This window comes from Haliotis asinina, chromosome 7 (genome assembly GCF_037392515.1).
Source record: "Haliotis asinina isolate JCU_RB_2024 chromosome 7, JCU_Hal_asi_v2, whole genome shotgun sequence".
Lineage (NCBI taxonomy): Eukaryota > Metazoa > Mollusca > Gastropoda > Lepetellida > Haliotidae > Haliotis > Haliotis asinina.
In genome coordinates this window covers 27304163-27330934 of record NC_090286.1, presented here as the reverse complement: position 1 = coordinate 27330934, position 26772 = coordinate 27304163, and the positions used below count along the sequence as shown (strand labels likewise).

Here is a 26772-nt window from a genome sequence, read left to right as displayed (position 1 = left end):
CTTCCCATATGGTCGGGATGCTCTTAGTTTAGTACCTCCTGATTTCTGGACGCAGACCATGCACATAGCTCGTCTGACATCCTAGGACATGCAGAACAGCGTCTCCGTATTCTATGGACACTTCTCCGTGGTTCGACTAGGCTCGGGTTCCATTCTCTGACTTGTTTACGCGTAGTAGGCGCTGACGAGCTGGTGATGCTGCATTCGTTTATTCAAACCTGAAAAAAACACAATCATAACATTTGCTTTTGCTTCTGCAAGGCTGATTTCTGAAAATTCGTATTTGACAATTTGAAACGCTTTGTCTGTGGTGTGTAAATATTTCACTCTTGAAACACTAAATAAAAGTTAGAATCAAGAAGCAAAATAGTGTGGGTTACATGGATTATATACTGGACAAAAATAGTTAGGGATAATGTAACTTTTGAAATCATCAATATTGATATTATGATATTATTTATTGACAGACTGATACATATCAAGCATAAAAATACCGATATCTCTAACTTGTCCAGTATTTAAGACGCCACCTGTCCCATTCAGAGTCTGTGCTTGCGGTTAATATACTGTTACATTTGCTCCTTTTTATTTTTTGTGTCTGTCTGAGTATTATTCATCCTGTTTATTTGATCAATATCTCCAACATCACTGAATCACGCATACAGTCACCAACAGTGTGCAAAATAACCACTGCCCCGCTAGCCGTGGCTGTTAAAAATCGAGTCAAGCCAGTAAATCTCCTCAGTCACTGGCCCCACTGGCTAGTGAATTTCATGGGGTCACTCTGTAAATATATCACTCTCCGACCAGTTTAGTAATATTACACTTTTAAATCATGCAAAATGATGGCCTGAAAAAAATATTTGCAGCTTAACGATGACTGATTTAAGTTTTATGAATAAACCCAAAGTATTTCACAAATTCAGACATGTGTTTTCTTAATCTTCGGCATCTTAATCTTATGGTATTTTACCTTTTCGAAATCTTTGGCTTAGTTTCCATATTCAAATTTCGGGCTTGTATATCATTTTGTTGGCTAGTAACTTTCAGGCACAGCCAGCTCGAACTGGTTTGCACGAGTTGGAAACTATTTCGCACATTGATCACCAATGATCGTTAACTGTGTACCTATAAGACATACTGGTGCAAGGCGCAAAACGTACTTAGAATCCATAACACAAGGCGATGTTTATCTGTGTATTGACATTAGCAGCAAACAATATTGAACGTCAACTACAGCAAGGCTTGTTTGTTTCAGATGAGTGACTCCATGACAGTCAGAGATCAGACAGACAGGTAGTACCTCATCATGGGGTGCTGTGGTGCTTATGACACGGTGGTGCAACCTCAGAAGGGGGTACGTATATACAGAGATAGACACTGTCGGACCCTCCCTCTTCATTTATTGTTCTAACATTTGTATCATCCTTACGAACCGAACCTCCAAGGTCCTTACAAACCGAAGCTTGTCGACTAACGGATTCGGATGGTCAGGCTAGCTGATTTGGTTGACACAAGTCATTGTATGCTAATCAAGTAGATAGATTCTCATGCTGTTGATAGCTGGATTGTCTGGTCCAGACTCGATTATTTAAGACCACTGCCATAGAGTTCAGTTTGTTAAACAACGAACTAACCAACCAGCATAACTAACCTCTTTTCGACACTCGACAATTCGAATTTCTAAACAATGCCCATGACTTCAAATGTCACTGTAATTGTATCTGTACAAACAATGAGCTGCATATTAAAGACCAATAACCTTCCAGTATACACAGACAGGTAACATATGAATGTGAGTTCTAATGTTTTCAAATTCAGTACGGCCTACAACCCCAGTTTCAGCCATATAGTGAGGGAACAATATCCATGTGATTAAACAGCGTGTTGGCTAAAAATAGTAGGAGACCCAAAGTGATGCATATCTTAGACGCTGGCCACTTTGGTCAAACCCACGTGCATTTATATAGTGCCTAACCACAGAAACACAAGCCCCAGGGATTAAACTCTGCACAGCATATTGCGGTGCCTAGACAGAAACAACGACGCCTTTGTTGCAGAACGCGAGCAGGAGCGTAGATATTGCAGCATACTGTTACAACAGCGATATCCAAGTCTCATTGAAGTGTCTCGTGTGAAGTCATTTCTCAAATGAATGCTTAGTTAATAAGAAATAAAAACAATGATTACACGATGCCATTTAGGAAGTGGTCAAATGCAACATATGTCATATTTGGGATTTCACGTGTAATCATGGCTTTCGGCCGTGGGAGCCGTGCCAATTCACACTTATCAGAGGGGTATACAAGGTACGCAGTCTAGACTACCAGTTGTCCGACTTCCATTTTTTGTGGAAGTCGGGGTGGCTGAGCGGGTTAGGCGGCTGACTTTGTGTGCTGGCGATTGAGGTGCCTGACTCTGAGGGTGCGGGTTTGAATCCCGGATGGGACTCAACCAAAAAAAAGTACTAGAATTTGTACTTTACTGAGGAACTGAAATCCCAGATATGACATATGTTGCAAATAAAAACAAGCCGAAGTAGTCTCTGTCTCGTTTGATAGCTATCAAGACACGTGAAACCCAGATCAAGTTTGCTTAATTGGTAATAGGTACGGATGACTGTAAGTCATCGTGAACGAATCTGGTACCTGTATTTATCATCTAACACGTTCATCGACGGAAGTCAAGTATTAAAGTATCGATAGTCACACATAGTACCGATGCTTTGGTTGTTTTTCTTTTCTACCATTGATTAATTGCTATCGTAAACTCAACAGGTTCAATCAATCGGTAACCCTAGTAGCTACCATTATTTAAAAATGCCCGGTGTTACACATAATTTTTGCCTTTGAAAGTTTGTCAAGCCCTCAATGCTATCTAAATAAAAAGTTTTGGAACCTATCTGAGTTTCACGAAAAGACTGGCTTGCTACGCACCTGGCGAGGAGACATTCACTATTCTTTAGGTTATTTGTTCTTCAAGGCATCTAGGATGGACAAGAAATCCAGTTCAGCAATACCACTTTTGACCCTTTAACCACGACACGACCGTGACATCTGCATGTAGGCAATGGACTTATTTTTGTGGTTTCATAAAATCGGATCATTACAGTAATGGATAGTGTCCATTACTGGATATATACTCTTCACAAAAGTAGGACATAATGAAATATAAATGTTAATAGCAGGTATTTCATCCAAGATAAATACTGGTGACCTTGTGTGCGTAAAACGTAACAACAAGTGTGCGTAAAACGTAACAACAAATGACATACTTTAGCATTTCGTGTCAGTGGCATGGAGGTCCTGCTGAACACTTTATAGGACGTCGATTATCTCTGTGGGCCAATATTTCTCTCAGTGTTATTGATTCTGCCTGTCATTAAGTTGTGATTTACTTGATTTACACTCATTCTATGTATATGAACAAGCGATGCGGCGTCAACAGGCTGTTGGCAGGATGGATACTGCCAGAAGTCAGCTAGGCGGCCAATAGGTCAATGTTTGACTGTCTGTAGCAGAATTTATAGCAGGTATTAACAAACCTTACCGCGAAGATCCGGTAGGAATTATTGGTCTTAAGCAACCCATGCGTGTCGTAAGACCGAGTCGTCAGGATCGCTGACTTGGATCACATATGTCATCGTATCCCAGCTGCGTACCATGATGTCAATCACAGAATTGTCTGGTCCAGACTCAGTATCTGAGATATGCCGGGTCATGCTGAATAGTGTTGTAAGGACAACATCCTCAGGTCATTTTTGTGAGAGATTGTCCCCGGTGGTGTCCTTCTCTATCTTTACAGTTATACAATTGCAAATATGACTGTTAATCCTGGCAACATAGACGTGAAAAATGGTGCGAAACCTTTCTCCGAAATTCTGCCAAAGAAACGAGACTGGACGCCTGGTTATCCAGGGCATGGTTTTGACACCTTGTTGTCTGACAGTCCACCTCTGTGAGGAAACGTCTTCTCCGATGACTTCCGGGAGGGACAAAATGGATGACTGCTAAGAGTAAAATTTGGTTAACATTGCATCACGACGATCAGGGCACTTACTCTCGAACGTTCGGAAGCCTAAGTATCTTAAGAATGGACTTTAGAAGTTCGTTTGGAGAACAGCTGGCCAGATCTGTCTGTTGTAAGAGTTCGGATCATCTTCAGTTCACCACCGAACACTACTCCACTCCATGCCGTCCCCAAAGACTCCTGAGAAGGGGGCTGTGGGGTAGCCTAAAGCGCTTAAAACGTTCACAATGTCCGAAGGCCATTTCTGGTGTTCCCCGCCGTGATCACGCTGGCATATTGCTAAAGGCGACGTGAAATCAGTGCACTCACTCCTGTCAAGCATAAACTGAACCTGTCACCCTGATCCTAACCCCATGCGTTCACAGCGGTATTCTGTGACTAGCCATGTTCCACCGTGCTTATTGCTGGCATATTTCATCTCCTGTCATGTATCCTTCGTCATGCATTATCCTTCTTTCGTCGGATCAGTGAGTCATGTTGCAGTGACGTTTATTTGCAGACGCAAGTACCCCAGATGTGTCATCATTTACAGTATGTTTTACATGTCAACTGTCCAAAGTTTGAGCCACTTTTTGCCTAATTCCTTGTCACCACTGTGCCATTGCTTGAATATTGCCAAAGGCGGCGTAAAATTCAACTCACTCATTTGAATATTATTGCTTATGTATGCTCCTGGTTTAATTGGATTAAGAGCAGGTTGCAGACCAAACAATTTTCAGGAAGCGAAGACGCAACTCTTTAGCAAATACACATAAGTCAATGACGCTAATAGCATTAGAAATGGTGTATCGTGTGTGTCTCAACATACCTGTCGGAAGCGTGTTGGGAATTAGTGGTTCACGCAGCGGGACATGTGCAACACTGCACAACATGGGAGGAACGTGTCGTATGTTAAAGTTGGGTACACATGCTGACGATGTCTCCAAAAGATGAGGTTGCTGATGTTGATACGGGGGTGCAAGTGGAGGAACAGGTAGGATTTGGTATATTTTAAAAAGTATTATGATAGTGCGATGATGAGGGTGATAGGGGTCAGTATTTCTGTCTGAAATTCCACTGTCTCTGGAGAGATGGGTGTAGTTTGTGTCGGTCGAAATAGATAATTAGTCAGATATCCTAATGGCTGATAATGCGACAGCGCCATTGGAAATGAACTTGTCGTTAGAATGAATGAGTGTGGTTTTACGCCGATGTTAACAATATTCCACCAATATCACGGCGGGGGACACCAGAAATGGGCTTCACACATTGTACCCATGTGGGGAATCGAACTCGGGTGTTTGGCGCGACGAGCGAACGCGTAACCAACCTCCTCTCCCCCTGGTTCTTCTACAGAGGATTTTCATATACATCCCCAAGATGTCAACTCTGATGTAACATATTCACGAAATCTGAGAAACAGCGAAAGGTGTTAACCTTCAACTTGACTATACATTAAAATATAAAATGCCGTGCAGTATTCATTGCTCACGCAAAGAAAACATTGCTTGGTAAAATATAAGAAACATCACAATTAAAGAATAAACAGAGTGGAATCCATAAGTCAACTCCTTCATTACTAATACAGCTTCGGTCATGCTGCTTCAGTATGAATCGAAAATAAAGCAAGCAATTATATTGATGACGATTTCTTGTTTATTGCGTAGTGTGAAACTTCTATCTATATTCTCAAACATCGATAACGGTCTATGCAATAAACTAGAAGTATTCATGTCACATGTATTTTCATGTAATATACATATATTATACTTTGTATATATTTTGGTACATTTGTCTCATACAGGTCCTTAACTTTTTACTGTGATATATACTTATGTACTTACGTACTTATGTACTTACGTACTTATGTACTTACGTACTTATGTACTCATGTACTTCTTATGAACCAAGTCTACTGACTGGCAATAACAATTTTATAGGACAAAATTTAATCTAAAGCATCCCGTTTCATATAATGAGAGTTATATTTAATTTCTTCAGTTTTTTTTATTATAGATTACTCAAAGTAAATGTGATAATATATAGGTGATATACATGAGCAAGGCCGTGTACATCTTTGTTCCTCTGCATCCACTGACTGAATCTATCGCAAACAATAATAGTACAGGTAGTCGTGACAACGTTAGCTCTTAGTTTGAAGCGCAATAATTAGACTTAGACTCAACCAAAAATAATACTAGAATTTGTACTTTACTAAGAAAGTGAAATCCCAAATATGACATATGTTGCATTTGACCACTTTCTAAATGGCATCGTGTAATCATGGCTTTCGGCCGCGGGAGTAGTGCCAATATACACTTATCAGAGGGGTACACAAAGTACGCAGCCTAGACTACCAGTTGTTCGATTTCATTTTGGAAGTCGGGGTGGCTGAGCGGACTAGGCGGCTGACTTTGTGTGCTGACGATTAGGTGCCTGACTCTGAGGGTGCGAGTTCGAATCCCGGATGGGACTCAACCAAAAAAAGTACTAGAATTTGTACTTTACTAAGAAAGTGGAATCCCAAATATGACATATGTTGCATTAGACTTTGGTTGGGTGGTTGTTTAATGCCACTCTCAGCAATATTCCAGCTATATGGCGGCGGTCTGTAAATATTCAAAACCGGCATCTGTCTAATCCGGCAAGTTGTCAACACCGGCACACAATATCCGTTCCACCTGTGGCTTGCACATTTATCATCAATTCTATAATCCGGCACATTCTCTAAGCCAGGTTATTTATCAAGTCCCAGTGAGTGCCTGTTTTGACAGCTTACACTGTACATAATAAATGTTTCGAGAGTTCATCGCCTCTTGCGTCCTTGCGATCATAGCTGTTTCTACAGTAATTGCTCTTGTAGGATGAATGGTGTAAAACGTGAAGGTTGCATGTGTGTATTTTGCATTTTCAAACAAACAAAATAAAAAAAATAGAAACAAACGCTAACAACTGTCTGATGCAAGATCATTGTCAAAACAGATGGTCTGCATGGAATTATCTAGCTTCTTGAAAACCGTCAAAGTCAAGAGTGACACCCCATGCACGTGTATGGGGCTACTGGGTCGTGCAGGTGTATAACACACGTTGTGTTTATCGGTGGTGATAACGAACAATGGCGGTGCGTTCATAAGATGTCTGTCTTTGAAAAGTTTGTTTAAGCTAATATTTTGAATTCTTGAAATCATGTATAGGATGAAAACCACTCTTGTAATGGACCAAATGAGATAAAGAAAACAAACTTCAATCTTGTTCTCATATTCAATTTTCTGACATGACTCGTGTTTTTTAGTCAATGGTTATTACTCAGAGTGTTTTGAATGGGAACGTGACGTTGTTTCTTCAGGAGCCCCGAGAGGTTGAAGATCACTTCACCGGTCCTACTAAAACCCGCTCATGTCGAGATGTGCTCTTCCTCATCATCTTCATCGCTTTCCTCGGGGGTCTCGTGAGTAAATGTTTTATTTAGATTGGTTTCACACTTTAACCTGCATTACCTATTTTGTTATATCATTGTTGTCTTGTATCCAAATAAATAGACGTTCCAAATCTTTTAGTTACAAACATGATGATATTACTAATCTTAATGAAACTGTATTTTAAATTGTTTAATATGAAACAATTAAAATGCGTTATTTCCTTAAGTAAACGTTTGACAGTGTCATTGGCTTGTGCCGTAAGAAAACAGTAACACTGCGATAAGACGGAGTTCTCTCCCTTGGTATAGATTTCCAGTCCATGTTCGCCATTTGGCTATCACTGAAACATTATCGAAATTAAAATAATCATTTTTGTTCACAAATACGTTAATTATGTCATATCAAACAGATTTAATAATGAAATAGACCTTAGAAGTTCACAACTGTATTTCCGATTACGGATATTTCAAGCACCGCGATACGACGACATAGGCTATACAATTGTCATTACGAGTTCTCTCGACAGGGTAGTTAATCATGGCCAGTGTGTTATTTCTAATGCGATTCAGATGAGATTTAAGTGACGTGTGTGTGTGCTGAAGATTTCATTGTTTGACCAGGGTTACGTCATCTACCGTGCTGTGGATCTGGGCAACCCCAACCGCCTCATCTACGGCGTGGACAGCTGGGGTAATACGTGTCACAGTGTCAACGACCCCATCGATGGAGCCCCCCTTTCTGGCCAGGATACCACCGGTCTGACGTAAGTATGTCGCTGATCTTTAATGGCATAATTTGTTTCATAGCAGTAATTGATCCCGAGTTTTATGATACACATCTGAAGGACGTTTCCAAAGTGGAGGAGTAAGTGAGTGAGTTTTGCTTTACACCGTACTTAGCAATATTCCAGCTATATTCGGTTGGTCTGTAAATAATCGAGTCCAAACAATCCAGTGATCAACATCATGAGCATCGATCTACGCATTCGGGAAGGATGACATGTGTCAACCATGTCGGCGAGCCTGATAACCCGATCCTAATACTCACCTCTTACGGCAAGCATGGGTTATGGAGATCAGTTGTAACCAGGACCTCCATGGGTCTTAAATTGGAAGATTAAAAAAAGATGATGAAGCATTGCTTCATGCAGCTGTCTTATTAAAAACATCTGGCTGTTGGTTGCTATCACTAAGTGTTTTTACGACATTAGTTCAAATAATTCTGGAGTGCAAAAAAACCACGTTGACGCATTCTAAATACATCTTGCAACGTTTGCAAAATATATAGCAAAAGCAAACAAACAAAAAAAACAGAACAAAAGAAGCGCATGCTCTCCTGTTGCAAGACAAACAGTAACGTGAAACTTGCAAAAGAAAAGAACCTCCCCCCCCAAAAAAAAAATAAAACCCAACCCCCCAAAACAAAACAAAACAAAAAACAAACAAACGAAAAAAAACCCACCCAGAAGTCATATATTCTAATGTGCTGTCACATGATTAACATCTCAAAGCTGGGCACTACGTCATATCAGTACAGCAGCAAAATTTCAATACATATCAACAGATACCTCTGTATCACAAAAGGTGATATAACAAACAGCTGCTGATGACAACAATCAACGGAGTCAGCATCAGTCGTGAATGGAGATGGTCCTGTTACCACACGGCTGACCCATACATTCATAACATTCTCACATTCATTACGGTTACACGAAACAAATGTGTTTTCCAATAGACGTTTATAGTAACCTTATATTTTTCTCAAAAATCATCCAGGCTTTCAACAGACATTTCATGTACACATGGGTACAGCCTGGCCTTTAAACTATAGTGTTTGCTCTTAACCCACAATTTCTGACCAATTCGTCGTATTTTCCAAGCACAGGGAGAGGAACACAACAACCCTAGTTTCGTACCAAATGTCACCAACTTGAAAATATCCTAACACATATAAGTATAAGTCATGGTGATAACAATGCACTAAATACTTAAAATTTTGGTCAGTAGTAATTATTGGATGCAAGCTCTTTTCAAAAACATAAACATCTTACACTCTTTTCATCCAATCACAGCTGTGACAAGTCTCTGTCCTTTCAGTTACATTGTATTTCCAATGAGCACTTGATTCTAATAGCATGTGATTCTGATATGTGGTGAAGTGGAACCTTAACTGTCGCTCCAACGAATCCAAACTAGCACTGTCTTGGTTCGAATCACTTCCAGAATAGCAAATCATTAGACTCACCTCCCGTACATCAGTCGCACAACACAACGATGGTTTCACAATACCAAATAATTTCTCACTGACTTCTACAGAAACGTTATACTCTTCAAAACTTAACCAAGCTATCGACAGCGTTCATATGTGCGTGTTCTTAGTCTGGACTTAAAGAAGCAATAAACAATATTTTTAATCTGACAGACCCAGCAAGTTCCTTTTCCAAGTACAGGAAGCTAGACAGACCCCATTTCCGATGAAAATGTCAACCGCTCGAAAATATCTGTGGTAACATTTAGCATAACTCACAATGAGAAAAAAAGCCGCATAAAATATTTTTAAAAATAAGGTCAGTTGTAAACATTTGATTGAGGTATATTTAAAAAGCACAACACTCTCACACACAATCGCAGAAAGCACAGTTGTCAGATGATTCTGTCTGGATTGACAGCCCTAAGAAGAGCGGATCTTGATTTGATATAGCATAACGCAACGTTCGAAATTAACGTCGGTTCTTAGGCCCGAAGCCGACTGAAAACACCTCGGACCTACAGCATTTGCTTTACTGCAGGTCCTAATGGTCGACTGCTTTTTCATCCCCAGTGACTAAGAGTATTATTTCCATATCAAAATATAATGCCTAATCCTTCTGACCAGGACTCACAACATTTTTATGGTTTTGCGTGCTTAGGTGCAGCTTTTCTGGGCTAAGGGCAAACACTGGTATAACCTGTAATTTCTATCACAGGCAGGTGTTCTACTACAACCCAAATTACGTCGAAGCAGTCTCTAAACACGATCTGACCGTGTCAACCATGATGATCTGCGTGAGCCAGTGTCCGCCATCAGCCATCAACACTGTACAGGAAATGAAGGATCTGGCTCAATCTGGGCCGAGGCTATGTGCTTACAATATCGAAGTGACCGACTACCAGGCTGGACCTGCAAACGGATCCGGAACTTGTCCACCACTTCCGGTTAAACAGCAGTAAGCTAACCCCTGCAATTTGATTGGTCAGTACTAAAGTACATGGTCTCGTAAAATTTAAATACATAATATGTAAAACTGAACGATGTAAATAATGTTTCATTGTTTTGATATGATATATTCAGTTTGTGTTCTTATTTCTCTTTCAGTTCGTCCGTATTCAATCGCTGTGTTCCTTCAGATCTCACTAACGTCCTGAACCGTTTTGGAGACGTTTTAAACAAGCTGATGGATCTCATTGACGAAAATTTTGCCGAAGTAAATTTTGATTGATTTTAATAGTTGTTCATACAGAATTCTTGTTTTGTCATTGACTATTTCCCCACGGCGGTAAACCGCCAATAGTTATGTTGGTGCCAGTGTTGGAGTATTTCCAAGGAGAGGAAAGATTCGAGTTAGAAATGGTATTGGCCATGCTGCCTTTCATTATCTGACATGATGAAAAACCTACACATACAAATTCCAAAATTTTGCAATAAATCCGTGTACCTTTACACACACACACAAAATCTAAAGTTTATGTAAGAACGTTGTGATCTCGTTCCACGCGTCTGTCAGCGTCAGACGAGAGTAGGATCAGGTAGATCTCCACATTTCGTACATTCGTAAATCGTTCACACAGATGAGGTTAACTAGGATTTAACCTCTTGCACTTCACTCACTCACTCCGTGATTGTTGTCAGGTAAAACAGATGTAAACTGCCCTGCACCGACAATATATTCAGTCATTTCAGACACTTCAGTCATTGCACCCTTGTTCCACCTACAGAAGTGCGTGGAAGACCTGGAAAGGACATGGCGACAAATGGCTTATCTCTGTGGCTTCGCCCTTGGTACGTTAAGTCAAAATATTTCTTTCTTAAACACTCTGAGAACCAGACCAAAGTATTAATTCAATGAAGATAATCGGTGACTGGGTGAGTCCCATACGGGTTTGTTAGTCTGTTTGTCTATCTATATAATATTACCTACATGATTACTGTTGCAGACTGCGCCAGTTCACGGGCAACAATAGTAACCATGATCAGATGTCTGATCTCACACTGGAACTAACTTAACTTTTCCGAAAATGGATACATATATCATAATAGAAACACTTTGAATCGTCACGTATTTCCGGCAGGTTTGAAAACTTTGTCAGCAGCATGTTTTTGGGATGGATATACTGCTCCATACGCCAAAAATATCTGGTAAATCTGTTTGGGTACTGTTCGTGACTGTCATGTTACTAAATGCGGTGTGAAGTGACGAAAGACGGATCTCTATTTGTAGGATCAATGGCTGTGAATGTTTCTGTCGTTCATTGCCACCTGACGTCATTCACCCGCTATCTACAGCAACCCATGCTGTCGTAAGTGACGACGAATGGGATCGGGTGGTCAGGCTCGGTGACTTGGTTGACTCACGTCATCACATCCCGATTGCGTGGATCTATGCTCTTGTTTTTAACAAATGGATTGTCCGGTACAGACGCTATTATTTACAGACCAGACTCTTACAGTTGGAATATTGCTGACCGTTGCGTTACAAAAGCCTCCAACATTATGAAGCGGTGTCAAGACATGCAAAGTGTACTTCCTGCAGGTTAAATAATATTATATTTACAGCTACCTTCACCGTCCATCACTAAACGTATACACATCAAACAAACTCACAGTCGTATTCAATCGAGACGAAAACAACATCACGAAACGAAGCAAAACGTGTATATATATATATATTAGCAATTTTAACCAGACTGGCACAAGAAGGGTTAGTTAGACTGCCATTACTACTAAATGACATACATCCTTCTTTAATATCCTTCTTAAACCACGTATATCGCAAACAGAATACCCACGCAGTTCGACACTTATTAGGACACATAATGAGAAAGGAAGGATTAGATAGACTGTCGTTAAAACTAAATGACATTATCATGAAGTACATCCTTCTGTTTCCCTCTGCAGCTGTCGCTATCGTAATGCTGATCTTCCTCCGCTTCTTTGCGGGCCCCATTGTCTGGATGACCGTAATCCTTATTGCTGCTGGATGTATTGGCGGTGTCGCATTCTGCTGGTCAGTATTATCACTGGACGTCATCATGTAGTGACCAGTCAGTCGAAGGTGATGGATAATAATGTGTAAAATGATGTATTTAACACGAATTTCTTGATGCAGTGACCAACTAGTAGAAGATGATAGGTAATAGCGTCCAACGGACGTGTTAAATGATGTATTTAACATGTATTTCCTGATGTAGTGACCAACTAGTAGAAGATGATAGGTAATAGCGTCCAACGGACGTGTTAAATGATGTATTTAACATGTATTTCCTGATGTAGTGACCAACTAGTAGAAGATGATAGGTAATAACGTCCAACGGACGTGTTAAATGATGTATGTTAGATGTGCTACTTGATGAAGTGACCAAAGACTTGATGGCGATGAATAACAAACCGGTGACCATGGTTTCTTTGAGGCTCAAATGTTTTGCTTGATGTACTGACCAATCAGTTGCAGACGACGAGTGATAAAAACCAATGTGCCAAGGGACCATGTTTCCTTTGTGTCTTGTTCAAGGCAGTTTCGAGTCCAGGGGGAAGTTCATGGTGCAAGAGTCAATGTTGTTTAACGTCCATGTGTCAATAAAGGTAATGTTGTCCGTGCAGGTACAGTTACACCAAGGAAAGGACCAAGGAATGGCTGTGGGGATCAATAGGGACAACCGTTGCTGCTGTAAGTATCTTGGTACCAGTATATTTATTCTAATGAAATCGTTTGAGGGCGGAAATGCGAAAATGTATCTGAAACATTCGCTATGCTTATACTCGTGCCTTTTGCCATCATGCATAATTTTCTTTCAAATCCTTTTGCCATCATGCATAATTTTCTTTCAAATCCATTTCAGGTCATAATTCTGTTGATCCTACTGGTACTCCGAAAAAGAATCAAGCTAGTGAGTTACTTCTGTCAGTTTTGTTGTGTAACTACGCATTCAGCAATATTTCAGCTATATGGCGGTGCTCTGTAAATAATCGAGTCTGGACCAGAAAATCCAGTGACCAACAGCATGAATATCGATCTATATAACTGGAATGCAATGGGTACAACGAGCCGCCGAATCTGACCACCTAATCTCTTTAGTCGTCTTTTTTGACAAGTATGTGTTGCTGACGACCAATTCTAACCCGGATCTTCACGGGTCTCATATTGGAAGATTAAAAAAAAAAGATGACGAAATGTTGCTTCATGCAGCTGTTATTGACAATATCTGACTGTCGATGGCTATCACTAAGTGTTTTATGACGTCTGGACAAATATTTTTCACAAAAGTATAAAAGGGAGAGTTGACACATTATTAATATATCTTGCAATGTTTGCAAAAAAAGTAAAGATAAAAACAACACCCAGAAAAATCTATGCCATTTATTCTATTGTGCCGTCACCATGACAACCCTATGAAAAATATACTTAACATCTTAAAACTGGTCATTGAGCCATATGACTCTTGTAATGTCACTTCTATACACAAGCAAATAAATCAATATATTTCAATTGTCGACGACCTGTTATCTGATAAATATTCTATCATTACATTTGGCAGTATAAACCCACGTTTGCCATAAAAAGCGACTCATCTTGTCGTAAGAGGCGACTACTGACGGGATCGGGTGGTCAGGCTCGCTGACACAGGTTATTGGTTCTCAATTGCGCAGATCGATGTTCATGTTGTTGATCACTGGATTGTCTGGTCCAGACTCGATTATTTACCGACCGCCGCCATATAGCTGGAAGATTGCTGAGTGTGGCGTAAAACTAAACTCACTCACTTTGGCAGTATATCTGATAATACTGAGCCTTTAATCGGGGTTAGATGGCTATGCAGGCTTGGTGGGCGAAGTAACCTAAAGCACTAGGCCAGTGATCCAGCGAGCTGGAGGTGGCAGGATCGAGCTCACCTGTGACCGGGTGTGGAAACCTTCGAGTCCACCCAGGTGTGAACTGGTACCTCGTAAGGATGAGACAACCGGAATAACTCGGTGCCCCCGGGGAGGTGACATTGACAATACGATGTGCTGCTGAGTCTGATGTTCGAGGCAGACCATGTGCTGGTTGCACGGATACGTGTGCTATATAATTTCCTTTAACAATGATAATAATACGATCGTTGCAGGAATGTACAATCCTTGTTTCGTATTACGCAATGCTCAGACTGACGTAATATACACGCAATGCCAATCATCGCATTTGTACTAGGTACCTGAAATTGTTGGTCCGCAATCTAATCGTGGTTCACACTGCTTATTACTGTTTTACGGCCGGTAAGCTCTGTATCCGTGATGGGCTCCGTTCCTCAAAGTGATCGTAGCGCTACAACAGTCGTAAGTCAATGTTAAAGTATGGGAGTGTCGATCAACTTAGCACTACGATAGTCGTAAGTCAATGTTAAAGTATGGGAGTTACGAATGTCTAGGAATAGCTTGGAGGAACGGGGTCCTGGTTGGTTCAGCCGAAGTGATGAAAGTCTCTGGCCTGCATCGGTTGGGGTGATGGACAGTACCGGACCGTTCATAATGTCTGTCTAGTAGTGGAGATTGGGAGTAGGTGGTCGGGGTGTGATTATGATTTGTATGGAGAAGCATGTACAATATGAATGAACCCCACCAACATTTCTGTGCAAGCTAAGTGACCCCTCATCATGTCATGTACATCAATGGCACCTCCCTTCCCCTAGTACATGTGTACAAAATCGATCACCACCCCCACCCTTCTCTCTCCCCCACCTCCTTCTAAACATAGATTGTGAGCGGCTCCTAAGGTTATACACTAGTATATTGAACCGGTAGTTTTTACTGGTATATCTGCTTTTCTATTTTTACTAAGGTTGTCCAACTGTTCCGAGAAGCTGGTAAAGCCATAGCTAAAGTCCCTTTCGCCCTGCTGATGCCGTTTATGGTGAGCGCATCTCAACCAGATTGTTTGCATGTTTTATTGATAGGAAAGTGTAGGACCAGCGTAACAGAATGTGAATACATTCATTCAGGATAGTGAAGCTCCAAGTGACGCTTTCAAAGCAGCAGGGAACGTTGATAAAATGCTGATAGCGCCTCAGATACGTTTTTTCTTATTTTTGAGGGAAGCGATATGTAAAGTCAGCACTGGACAAAACTATCTGAGGGTTGGGGATATTTTCCTCACAACTTATTTACCGTATGTACTCTATATTGTATAACTACTAGTGGTGGCGATGATAAAGAAAGCAAAGATCGATGATCGATGAATATTGGAGGCGTAACTTTAAGCAACAATGTCTGTAAGAAATGAATATATTTCACATCACTTGTGAATGGTGACGTGTTTTTGCATGGGTCAGTAGCGTCCTGAATAAAATTTAGAAGAATTTAGACCATGAACAAGTCCTAAATTTGTATGTTGTGTGAGAAAATGAAACAAATATCAACAAAATATTGTACGCTTTTATCGATAACACATTTTTCATATCGATAAACTATTGATGTGTTTTTACAGACTCTGATAATCGCTGGTGGCGTGGCGGCTGGTATGGTGTACGCATTTCTCTACATTGTCACAGCGAGTGAGTGGGTCATGCTGACATTTGCAAATACTTTTATGTCATATCTTAAATACATTACATTGTCACAGCGAGTGAGTGGGTCATGCTGACATTTACAAATATCTTTAGATCATATCTCAAATACATTACACTGTCAGAGCAAGTGAGAGGGTCATGCTGACATTTACAAATATCTTTTGGTCATATCTCAAATACAGCAACTCGCTGCCATGAAATCGTGTCAGTTACCAAACCTGGAATCAATAATTTTACTTCTTCTACGCTAGGCTTCACATGACATATTTTGCTTCCGAAATGGAAACTACATTACAGGTGTAGCCATAACGATCATTTTATGAATCATAACCTACATTGTTTTCAGTTGAGTAATGCTTCAACTATTTTCGTTTGTCTTTTGGTTGCTATGACGACGAAAGGATGGTGATAATGTACTAATATCATTGGAGGTGTTACTTTCTCACATACCGATATGTCTTGTTACCTCCCCAGAGCATCCTGTACCCAACTCTGCTGGGGTTGTTAGTTACACAGAAGATCAAACGTTAAAGGTATATCTATATTAAACTTTCATTTGATTATGATGATTACTGCAATAGCGTTCATGATAAAGTTCATCAGGTTTTACAGTGAGTTTGTTTTTACACCTGAAACGTCCACACACCTTACCGATGTGGGAAATCGAAAACGCGAAGGCATTGACCACTAGGCTACCCCACCGCCCCTGAGTTGTTACAGACCTGGATCCCGATCCACAAAGTGTTCGTAACGTTACGACCTGTCTTAACTCTTTACTGTCATAGGCCCATGTCATAGGCTTACAAACGTTTTCTGGATGAGGTTGAAGGTCCAGATTTCCCTTGAACATGTCTATTTGTCTGTTAACACCATACCGTGCTTATGGATTAAACCATATAAGCAGACACTTGTCTCAATGTGAAAACACAAGTCTCAAAGTGAAACCATCTGTCTCAAAGTGAAGCCATCTGTCTCAAAGTGAAAATATGTCTCAAAGTGACAAGCGTCTGCCTCAAAGTGAAAACATCTGTCTGAAAGTGAAAAGATCAGGTCTCAAGGGGAAAACATCCGTCTGAAAGTGAAAACATCTGCCTCAAAGTGACAAGCATCTGCTTCAAAGTGCCAAGCATCTGACTCAAAGTGAAAATATCTGACTCAAAGTGATAAGCATCTTCCTCAAAATGAAAATATTTGCCTTCAAATGGGAGGCATTGGTCCTCATCATGGCGGGCAACTGCTTCACATCCGAATTTCGTCCTTGGCTTGTTAGAACCGCATTATATATCTGGAAAACTTTCAAAACGGCGTCAAAACCAATTCCTTACTGTTAAACTATTGAAATTTGAGAAAACAAGATTTCTCAGAGCTGTTGTTTTGCTGACATGTCCTTTAAATAAGCCAATCACGTAAATATATATTTTTTCAAATATCAACATCCTATATCTTGCCAGCCGACATGTTTGTGTTCCTTCCATTTGATCAATGAATCTTGTCCATGTTTTTGATGACTGGGTTAAAATCCTGTTATCAAGCGATTGCAATGTGTGGGGTCGTAGCTGGTCACTGAGCTCTTCTTACTTCCGTCCTGTTTTATTAAAAACAACTTAAAGCACAAGTCTGTAGACCGTGGTGTGCAGTCACTGATGCACGTTTCTCCTCTCCGCAGTATCTAATAGCCTACTATATTCTGGGCTTCTTGTGGATCACGCAGTTCATCTTCGCGTGTCAGAGGCTGGCGGTGTCTGGAGCTGTCGCTGTCTGGTACTTCACTAGGTAAGTCTTGAGTGACCAAGCTCCCGTAATTAAGTGATGCATATAATTTCAAATACATATTTGATTGCATAGATCAATGCGAATGGTACAAACACGACTCTTAACAGACTTAACGGACATGGGCACGTAGCTGAGCCTCCCCTCCCCCCCCAACAAACAAACAAATAAATAAATTAAGCAAACAAATATATATATATATTGACAGACCAACAAACAAAACAAAAAACTAAAACACATAACGAGAAAAACAAATCAAAAACAAAACTGCAAACGAAATAATAAATTATGTATAAACCTCAAAACAAACAATGCCATGAAACAGTTCAGTTTTACATATACTAACACATTCAATTTAAATCTTCAGAGACAAATCCGATCTTGGATGGCCGATAGCACTGTCCATCTCCCGACTGATCAGGTACGGTGTACTTACCTGTGTTTAAGAGAAACTCAAACCATTTCGGATTTTAATGTATCCCCGTAATCTTAAGTCAAGAGGCTGCTCCGTGCTTCGGGTATTGTGATCTCGTTGATTGGGTGTCAGTTTGCAGTTTGTTGTTTACGATATCAATCACTGGTTTGCGTACATTCTAAACATCGACCTTTATGACACTAGTTATTTGTTATCATTATCAGTTATTTTTCTCCTTCAGATACCATTTAGGCTCAGTTGCAATCGGATCGCTCATCATCGCCATTGTGAAGTTCATCCGACTTGGCTTGTCCTTTATTGAAGGACGGTGGGTGCAAAAATGATGTTCCTCTCCTGCTTTCAACGTTTGACGTGTGTATTAAATAGTTATAACCTAAGGTCGAAAATATCGGGGTTCTTCATACCTTTTAATACAATGCTCTAGGACAAAATATCACTTTGTCACGGTGAACCTATTTCGTGATTTTCTTGATGTTAAACATTGCTTCGGAGGAAAGGAACACACACACACACACACACACACACACACACACACACACACACACACACACACACACACACACACACACACACACACACAGAGTGAGTTAGTACTTTTATAAACAACATTCCAGAATAATCAACTTGATTATAGGGAAAAACCAGATGTGATGCTTGTCTCAGATCTTGTGCATGAGCAGGGCAACTGTGCAGGCAAACGTAGAAACACAATCGGGGCACAGGGGCGGAACAAGCGATTATTTTCGGACAAGCCCGATAGGTTGCAAAGCTATAAATTTACATACTAACAGCAAAAACATGTGTAAGCCCGGGGATAATAGTAGCTACGTCCCTGGGGCAAATCAGCAAACGAGACTATGGTCATTTGTTTCGGTCCTGCCCCAGGAACGCAAGTTTGCACAGCCTCACGCAAAAATCATGTGTACGCCCGGGCGTTTTTATATAATAGTAGCTACGTCCCTGGAGCAAATCAGGAAACGGAACAATGGTGATTTGTTTCTGTCTTCCCGAAGGGCCGCAGCGTTGCACAGCCTCAAACAACTGGGACTTAGTCAAATAAAGCGGAGAATTTTAACCTTACTTTGTTTTCACAGGTTGAAAGGAGCTGAGAATTTTTTGGCCAAGTTTTTCCTGAAGTGCCTTGGATGCTGCTTATGGTGTTTTGAGAAGTTTCTCAAGTTTTTGAACGACAACGCGTATATACAAATAGGTAATGTATTTTAGGTGCAAACGAAAAACCATCATTACGGTCGGGGCACCGGAATTGTTTCTAACCAGACATTTAGAATACCACACCAGATATTTACATGTATGCATATTGTATATTTCAGCAATCAACGGCTACGGCTTCTGCAAGGCTGCAAAACAAGCGTTCCTGCTAATCGTCAACAACGCCCTCCGTGTAGCAGCTATAAACTGTGTTGGAGATTTCCTCCTCTTTTTGGGCAAAGTTGGCACTGTCGCTGTCGTTGCCGTCGTGGGCATTGAGCTGTTCAGGGTGGGTGGAGCAAGCACATGCGACTCTTGAAAGCGTAGGATAATATTTCGGATATTTATATACGATATATAGTCCAAGGCCGATCCAGATGTGTGGGGTGGTGTGGAATTCACCTTCTTTCCTCAAACGCCCCGCCCCCTCCTCCCCCGGTGAATTTTTGTAATATGACCATTACAGTGACAGTGAAAATGAAGTGTGCAACCTACCTTTCTCAAAAACACGTATCCGCCTCCCTCTGTAGTCTGTTTGGCTCAAAGGCGGACCGAAAATAAAATACTCAATGACATGCTGATAATCAAAACACCGTATCAACTCTGTGTTTTGCTTATTTTTTGTTCTTAAAATAAAACAAAGTTGTTTAAGAAACTATCATTAAAATATTGACACAGGTCACTGTTTGTTACGAGGTAGGAGTTCAAAGAAAAGGACAGCCAGATGTAGTATACTTACTAGATGTTACAGCCAGATGTAGTATACTTACTAGATGTTACAGCCAGATGTAGTATACTTACTAGATGTTACAGCCAGATGTAGTATACTTACTAGATGTTACAGCCAGATGTAGTATACTTACTAGATGTTACAGCCAGATGTAGTATACTTTTTCTACGTTTGAGCATTTCTTAAATGACATTGTGTGCTATATCATCTCAATAAACCTGGGACCATCTACTTGAAAAATAGTCTTTACTAGACTGTGATATCATTGTCACGTTTCAGGACAGAACCGACGTCCACTACACCTGGGTTCCCATCACTGTGGCTTGCATCTTTGCCTACTTCATCTCCAGTTGTTTCCTGGCGGTGTATGAGGTAAGGGAGGTAACTGCAGTATTACAAGACTAAGATGCAGTGCCTCCAGGCACCACGCAGCCTGATGAATCGGGTGGCCACGAGATATTTACATGTATGTAAAATGTGTATATTTGAGCACTACTACGGCGGTATGGGTCACCGGAAGTGTTTACAATGCATGTGGAAACCGGCAGAGTAACACAGTGATTTGTTTCATAAGATGCCATCGAAACACAATCGGATACATGGTTGCTCTTAATATCTATCTCTGGAATGGTTTGAACGACAGAAAATAGATTCAAAACATGCTATAGAGCATTAAACAAGAGGGTTACTTCAAGTTTTTCTTTCCCCTTCAAGTTTTTTGTTTGTTGTTTAACGAGGAACTCGGCAATAATCCAATTATATTGTACCAGTCCGTAAATAATCGAGTCTGGACTAGACAATCCAGTGACCACCAGCATGAGCATCCATCAACAAAACTAGGAGACGGTAACACGTGTCAACCAAGTCAGCGAGTCTGACCACCCGATCCCGTTAGTCGCCTCTTATGACGCGCATGGGTTACTGAAGATCAACTTTAACCTGGATCTTCACGGCTCTTTCATAATGAACATTTTAGCAACTATGTTGACAGCGTGTGACTGCTGTATTTGATGCATGTTCGGGTATTGACTCTAACCACTGGAACTATATAGTATGATGACTAAAAATGAGTAGCTCACTTATAACCTTCGGCCATTTCATGTTACACTTTCGTTGTGACTAGTAACCATGACCGATTTAAAACGACAGGATTTATCTTCTGCGTGTAAAATGTTGAAAACAAACTGAATATCTCAGTTATAACAATAATAACATAGGCTGTCAGTAAAACGTTTCTGAAGTGTACTGTCTCGAATACATTTATTTTGTCTATTTACGCAGATGACCATTGATGCCATATTTGTGTGTTTTGTGGAAGACTGTGATAGGAACGATGGTGTTCAGCGCCCATACTACATGAGCAAGGGTCTAATGGTAAGTAATCTCAGGCCCTTCCACATGTACCAACCGAACAGCTCTGCTAATCGTTCCATGAAGCATGGTAGCCATTTGCCGTTCATGGAATGTTCGTCAGGGTCTCATATATCACGCAGGGCGTTACTTTGTTGCTTAAAGCCGCACTCAGCAATAGTGCGGCGGTCTGTAAATAATGGAATCTGGACCAGACAATCCAATGATCAGTAGCATGAGCATCAATCTACAAAAAAACTATGTCAGCAAGTCTGATCACTCGATCTCGTTAATCCCGATTTTCACTTGTCCAGGACATTACGAAAAACATTTGTATAGTGGATATATTACATTCTTTGTAAAAATCATTATCCTTTGAAGTGTGAACACATTTGAAAATGTATGTTTTAGAAAGAATAAATGGTAAGTAAATCAGGTAAGTAATCTGGATAAAACAAATCATGAATTCATAACACAGTGGACAATATATCGTTGGGGAATACACACTTTGACATCAAGGATAAGGTTTTTCAGCTGAGCATTTTATTAGATAGATCAAGTTATATAAGTTTAAATAACGAAAACTGAGAACACTCGAGGGGTACTGGACAAAACTTAACACATTCGCCTTTCGTACGAGGAGACAAAAGGGAAGGCGCGGTGAGGTTCAGGAAAGCATGGTGCACGACCTGTGATAAACTAAGTCCATGTGTGTTTGGTCCCGAAACGACCTTAACCCAAAACGGACATTGGGAGTCAGTAATTAGCAAACAAACTAGGAGCTCATTAAATGTATACGGTTCCAATCCATTCTTCCCATAAAATCATGTTTTACTCTTTCAGGATTTCGTAAAGAACAGCGGAGAAGCAAAGGCTATAGCAAAGAAGAGAGAAGAGGTGTTCTGAGTGTCCAGTGTACATACGGTTTATATGGTCGCTGTATTACAGATTGGCGTGCAGTCAATCAAACCATACAAAGAATATTTTAACGTTTTCTAGAATGTTTATATCTGTCCAGTATTACACAGCGTTCTATCGCTTCTTTCATTTAAGATAAAAATATATGTACTGTTGATTGACATGTATGGACATTGTACCTACAAGATCTCATCTGGAAAACATGCATGTGAAACACACAGAAATTGGACCCATGACTTTTGAAGCTCAGGTGAATCTTTCCTCACTTTATACTTCCGTTTTCATGTTTATGAAAAGCGAAACAGACACGAGAGCTATATTTCTGAGTATTTTCAAAATGGAATGTTCCTTTGTATATCGTTAAAGTTCAGCGAAGTTTGGGCTATGGAGTCACAGATAACCGTTGAATGTATCAAATTATGTCTGTTGCACTGATGGTATTAGGGATGTGAAAATGCCGAACTTTCTTAACAAAAATGTGAACGGTCATCTAACCATCAGCAGTTAGAATCAGGTTATATGTTCATGCCATTTCCACAAGTTTCTAGTTGGAGCGGTATAGTGCAGATTATTTATATGCTTTCTAAAAAGCAAGGAATTTAAGCTGTAAGAAATGAAATATTTTGTCCCAAATTGTAATGTAACTCAATGCCAGAGTATTTTGAAATAATATTTTTCTCGCACGATGGTTGTACATAAGTATTGACGTATATAAGTATTGACGTACATAAGTATTGACGTATATAAGTATTGACGTACATAAGTATTGACGTATATAAGTATTGACGTATATAAGTATTGACGTACATAAGTATTGACGTATATAAGTATTGACGTACATAAGTATTGACGTATATAAGTATTGACGTATATAAGTATTGACGTATATAAGTATTGACGTATATAAGTAGTAACGTATGAATTTATTAGGCAACAAAATCTGAAAGTCAGCAATCACGGAAACTCTCAAGGAAAATCAAGTTCGAAATGCATTTCTCCTGAAGAAAGACAGCCATTCTGCCCTCCCAAGAAACTAGCTAATACTAGCTCAACCTCTAACCTCAATAAGGTGGCTTTTGCTTTTTGGGGATGTACGCGTAGTGTGTATCTGTATTATATTTTTGGATAGGGAATAATGCATCGGGGAAGTCGGATCCAAGTACAGTACCTGCGATACATTGACGTCAAAGTCTTGACGCATATGTTATCACAGAATCGTCAATTAATATTCGGGATAGGAAGTACTAGGAACATGGGGATATCTAGTGAAGCGATGTATCGAGTATCTGAACTTCGACATAACGAAGCTTTCGTTGTATTCTGATTGGTTGGTTTGAGTTGCCATTGGTAGTAGGTACTGATACTAACTGCTGTGACATCATCGATATATATATATGTGTGACTAACTTTATCTGAGTATTTGTTAGTATGTGGTGTGTTCGTAGATATAATGTTGACCGAATTAGTTGATCATTGGTGTTTATTTTTGTTGGTGACTTTACATATATTATATATTTCAAATGAGCTGAAAAGCAAACAATCTTTTAATTACCATTACTTTTTTCTGTGTGGAATCACTCGTACCATGTTGTATATATTGACCGTTTTCGTGTAGGTTGAAATGGCATCAAAGAAATCACTAGTAATACAAGAATATTCTCTTTGTAATGTTTCCTTGTCCACGTTATCGTCATGGAAACAATAGTAATATGCACTGGAAGCTGTCTAACACGGCACTCATTGGGGCTAAAGAAATAATCCGCTTAAAACAATGTGCCGGATTGTAGAGCTGATGACAAATGTACAAGCCACGAAAGGGACTGAGATTTTACGCCACTGATGACAGCTTGCAGGATTGGACAGATGCCGGTTTTCAAAGCTTTCACTGAACTCATCCCAAAATCGGATTTCTAGTTAGGCTGTGATTGTCGTGGGTTCCAACACAAGATGGCCATGCTTCTTCGTTTGCCACCACGTAAACCTTGTTCGAAGCTTATGATTCGTGTGACACCACCATGAGCTTTGGAATAGATAATCCAGTGATCAACATCATGATCATCGTTCTTCGCAACTGGAATATGATGACCTGTGTCAACCTGCTTTGGAGATGAGCTAGCTATTCTGCATCTGAATCCCACGAGGACGTGTCCAAATTTGCATTAATTTTTTGCCACAGAAAAATGCATGACATTATTCAGACGCAAGGTGTGGTTCGTACACTGCAAAACTCTGTTTTACGTTTTGGTGAAACATTTTCTTCTTGTGCATGAACAACATTACGCAAACGTGACATATATGAATTGTTAAATGTGCTAAGAAAAGTATATAGATATGAAAAGTATGAAAAGTATACAAATGTAATTTCTATGTAATTTTTATTGTTGCTTTATGCTAATGAACATTTTTGTGTGCCAAAGTAACAACATGTATATACTGTTACCAGTTCATGATTGTTCTGTTTGAAAAAGATACATGTTTTGGCATGTGATATTAAATACCGTGAACATATGCCCAGAGAAACAAATAAAGGAAGACAGGAAAATTATAGTGTTCCTTTAAGATTTTCCAGTTTTATCACCAGCTTTGAATAGCGCAGTGGGAGAAAGTCTAATAATTAAAGAAACACTGCCACGAAGTGGTGTTCTCTTATTTGTTTCCCCCTATATATTCTATCAAGGCGTGTTTCACATGGTGTATGTATTGGATGTTGATTTGGAAATAAACATGTTTTACATTGATCGTTTGAGAGTTATTTCCCCTTTCATAGCAATTGAAATTTGTTTCTTGGGATAGCAGTCAAGATTGCAATATTTTGTGATATACGTAATAATGTAGTGACATTAGGGAGCTGGGTATGAGCCAGGATTCACAAATAAATAAAACAGGTTAAAACAGGATGCCTCGACTTCGCTTCTTCAGGGTGAGTGAGTATAGTTTTACATCGCTTTTGGCAATATTGCAGAAATGTCACAGTGTCGGACACCAGAAATTGGCTTCACACATTATACCCATGCGGGAATCGAACCCGGAACCTCGGCCTGACGAGCGAACGCTATAACCACTAGGCTGTACCACCGTCCCCATTGTAATCAGAACAGTGTTTGTTCCTCAAGCTCGCAAGGTCCCTGAACTCATTTCTCAGCCATTGAACGAATTCTCCAACAACGATGCGGGACCTCTGCCAAACCCAACCTCGGATATGGAGCGATATTCCCCAAGGGCTCCTTTAATGGAGCAACCTTTAACACAAAGGATACCTTAGTGACTTACGATCACCTTAGTGCCTTGTGAACGAAGGTCCAAGACTTTTGTGGACGTAGTGACGTATTGGTGCCAAACCAGCGCTAACAGCACTCAGTACTGAACATTCTTGTCAGGCCTTCTTGTACTGTGGATAATTTGCAATATGCGCTGTCTTTCCTTGTAAATAACAAGAAGAAGTAAAAACAGATTTTGGTACTGATGCCGTTTGTCCACTTTTGCCTTTGTGTATTTTTGACTTAAGCTTTTAATACATGGGTTGATAGCAAGACGAATGACAGTAAAAGATGAAGCATTCCGCCCGCCTGAGTCAACATCAGTAGGCAATGGACATCTAATATGTCCAGACAATCTGGTGATCAATAGCATAAGCACCAATGGGCGCAAATGGGATACGATTAGTGTGACGACATGTGTCACTGCACTGTATATAAAATGTACTCTTCTGATGAAATCATCTGCTTGATTCCGTATACTGATTTTCACTATGAGTGAGTTTTGTTTGACGCCGCACTCAGCAATATTCCAGTCATGTTCTGTGAATAATCGAGCCTTGGTCACACAATAGAGTGATTAATAGCATGAGCACGATCTACGGAACTGGAACACGATGATGTGTGGCAACCATGTCAGCGAGCTTGAAAATAGCTTCATTCCGTTAGTCGCTCCTTACGATAAGCATGGGTTGCTGAAGATCAGTTCTAACCCGGATCTTCACGAGTCTTTCACAGTGAACACGTTAGCAACATGTGTTACAGTGCATGGCTACTGTTTTGTTTTTTTAAAGTAAATGTTGTACAGGGTTTGACCCTAACCAGTGGAACTGGTCTCGTGACTAAACTAAGACTGTCTCACTTATCACCTTTGTCCATA

At 40.2% G+C, this 26772-nt stretch overlaps 1 protein-coding gene across 4 annotated transcripts in view; it reads left to right on the top strand.

Moving 5' to 3' along the window:
* Positions 1-25377, top strand: part of LOC137291666 (choline transporter-like protein 1) — a 37279-nt gene extending 11902 nt beyond the window's left edge. For 2 of the 4 annotated variants that reach the window (XM_067823094.1, XM_067823093.1), the window contains exons 2-21: positions 1259-1357; positions 7355-7456; positions 8048-8190; positions 10393-10632; positions 10782-10890; positions 11402-11465; positions 12582-12690; positions 13284-13350; positions 13523-13570; positions 15499-15570; positions 16144-16210; positions 16700-16758; positions 17892-17998; positions 18363-18416; positions 18652-18738; positions 19526-19641; positions 19763-19929; positions 20650-20742; positions 21652-21744; positions 22564-25377. In XM_067823094.1, the coding sequence (XP_067679195.1) occupies positions 1310-1357; positions 7355-7456; positions 8048-8190; positions 10393-10632; positions 10782-10890; positions 11402-11465; positions 12582-12690; positions 13284-13350; positions 13523-13570; positions 15499-15570; positions 16144-16210; positions 16700-16758; positions 17892-17998; positions 18363-18416; positions 18652-18738; positions 19526-19641; positions 19763-19929; positions 20650-20742; positions 21652-21744; positions 22564-22626 (1908 nt within the window). In that variant the 5' untranslated portion in view covers positions 1259-1309 and the 3' untranslated portion in view covers positions 22627-25377. The remainder of the gene's footprint in view (positions 1-1258; positions 1358-7354; positions 7457-8047; positions 8191-10392; positions 10633-10781; positions 10891-11401; positions 11466-12581; positions 12691-13283; positions 13351-13522; positions 13571-15498; positions 15571-16143; positions 16211-16699; positions 16759-17891; positions 17999-18362; positions 18417-18651; positions 18739-19525; positions 19642-19762; positions 19930-20649; positions 20743-21651; positions 21745-22563) is intronic. The other 2 variants (XM_067823096.1, XM_067823095.1) reach the window with 1 other exon arrangement.
* The last annotated feature ends 1395 nt before the right edge of the window (positions 25378-26772 follow it).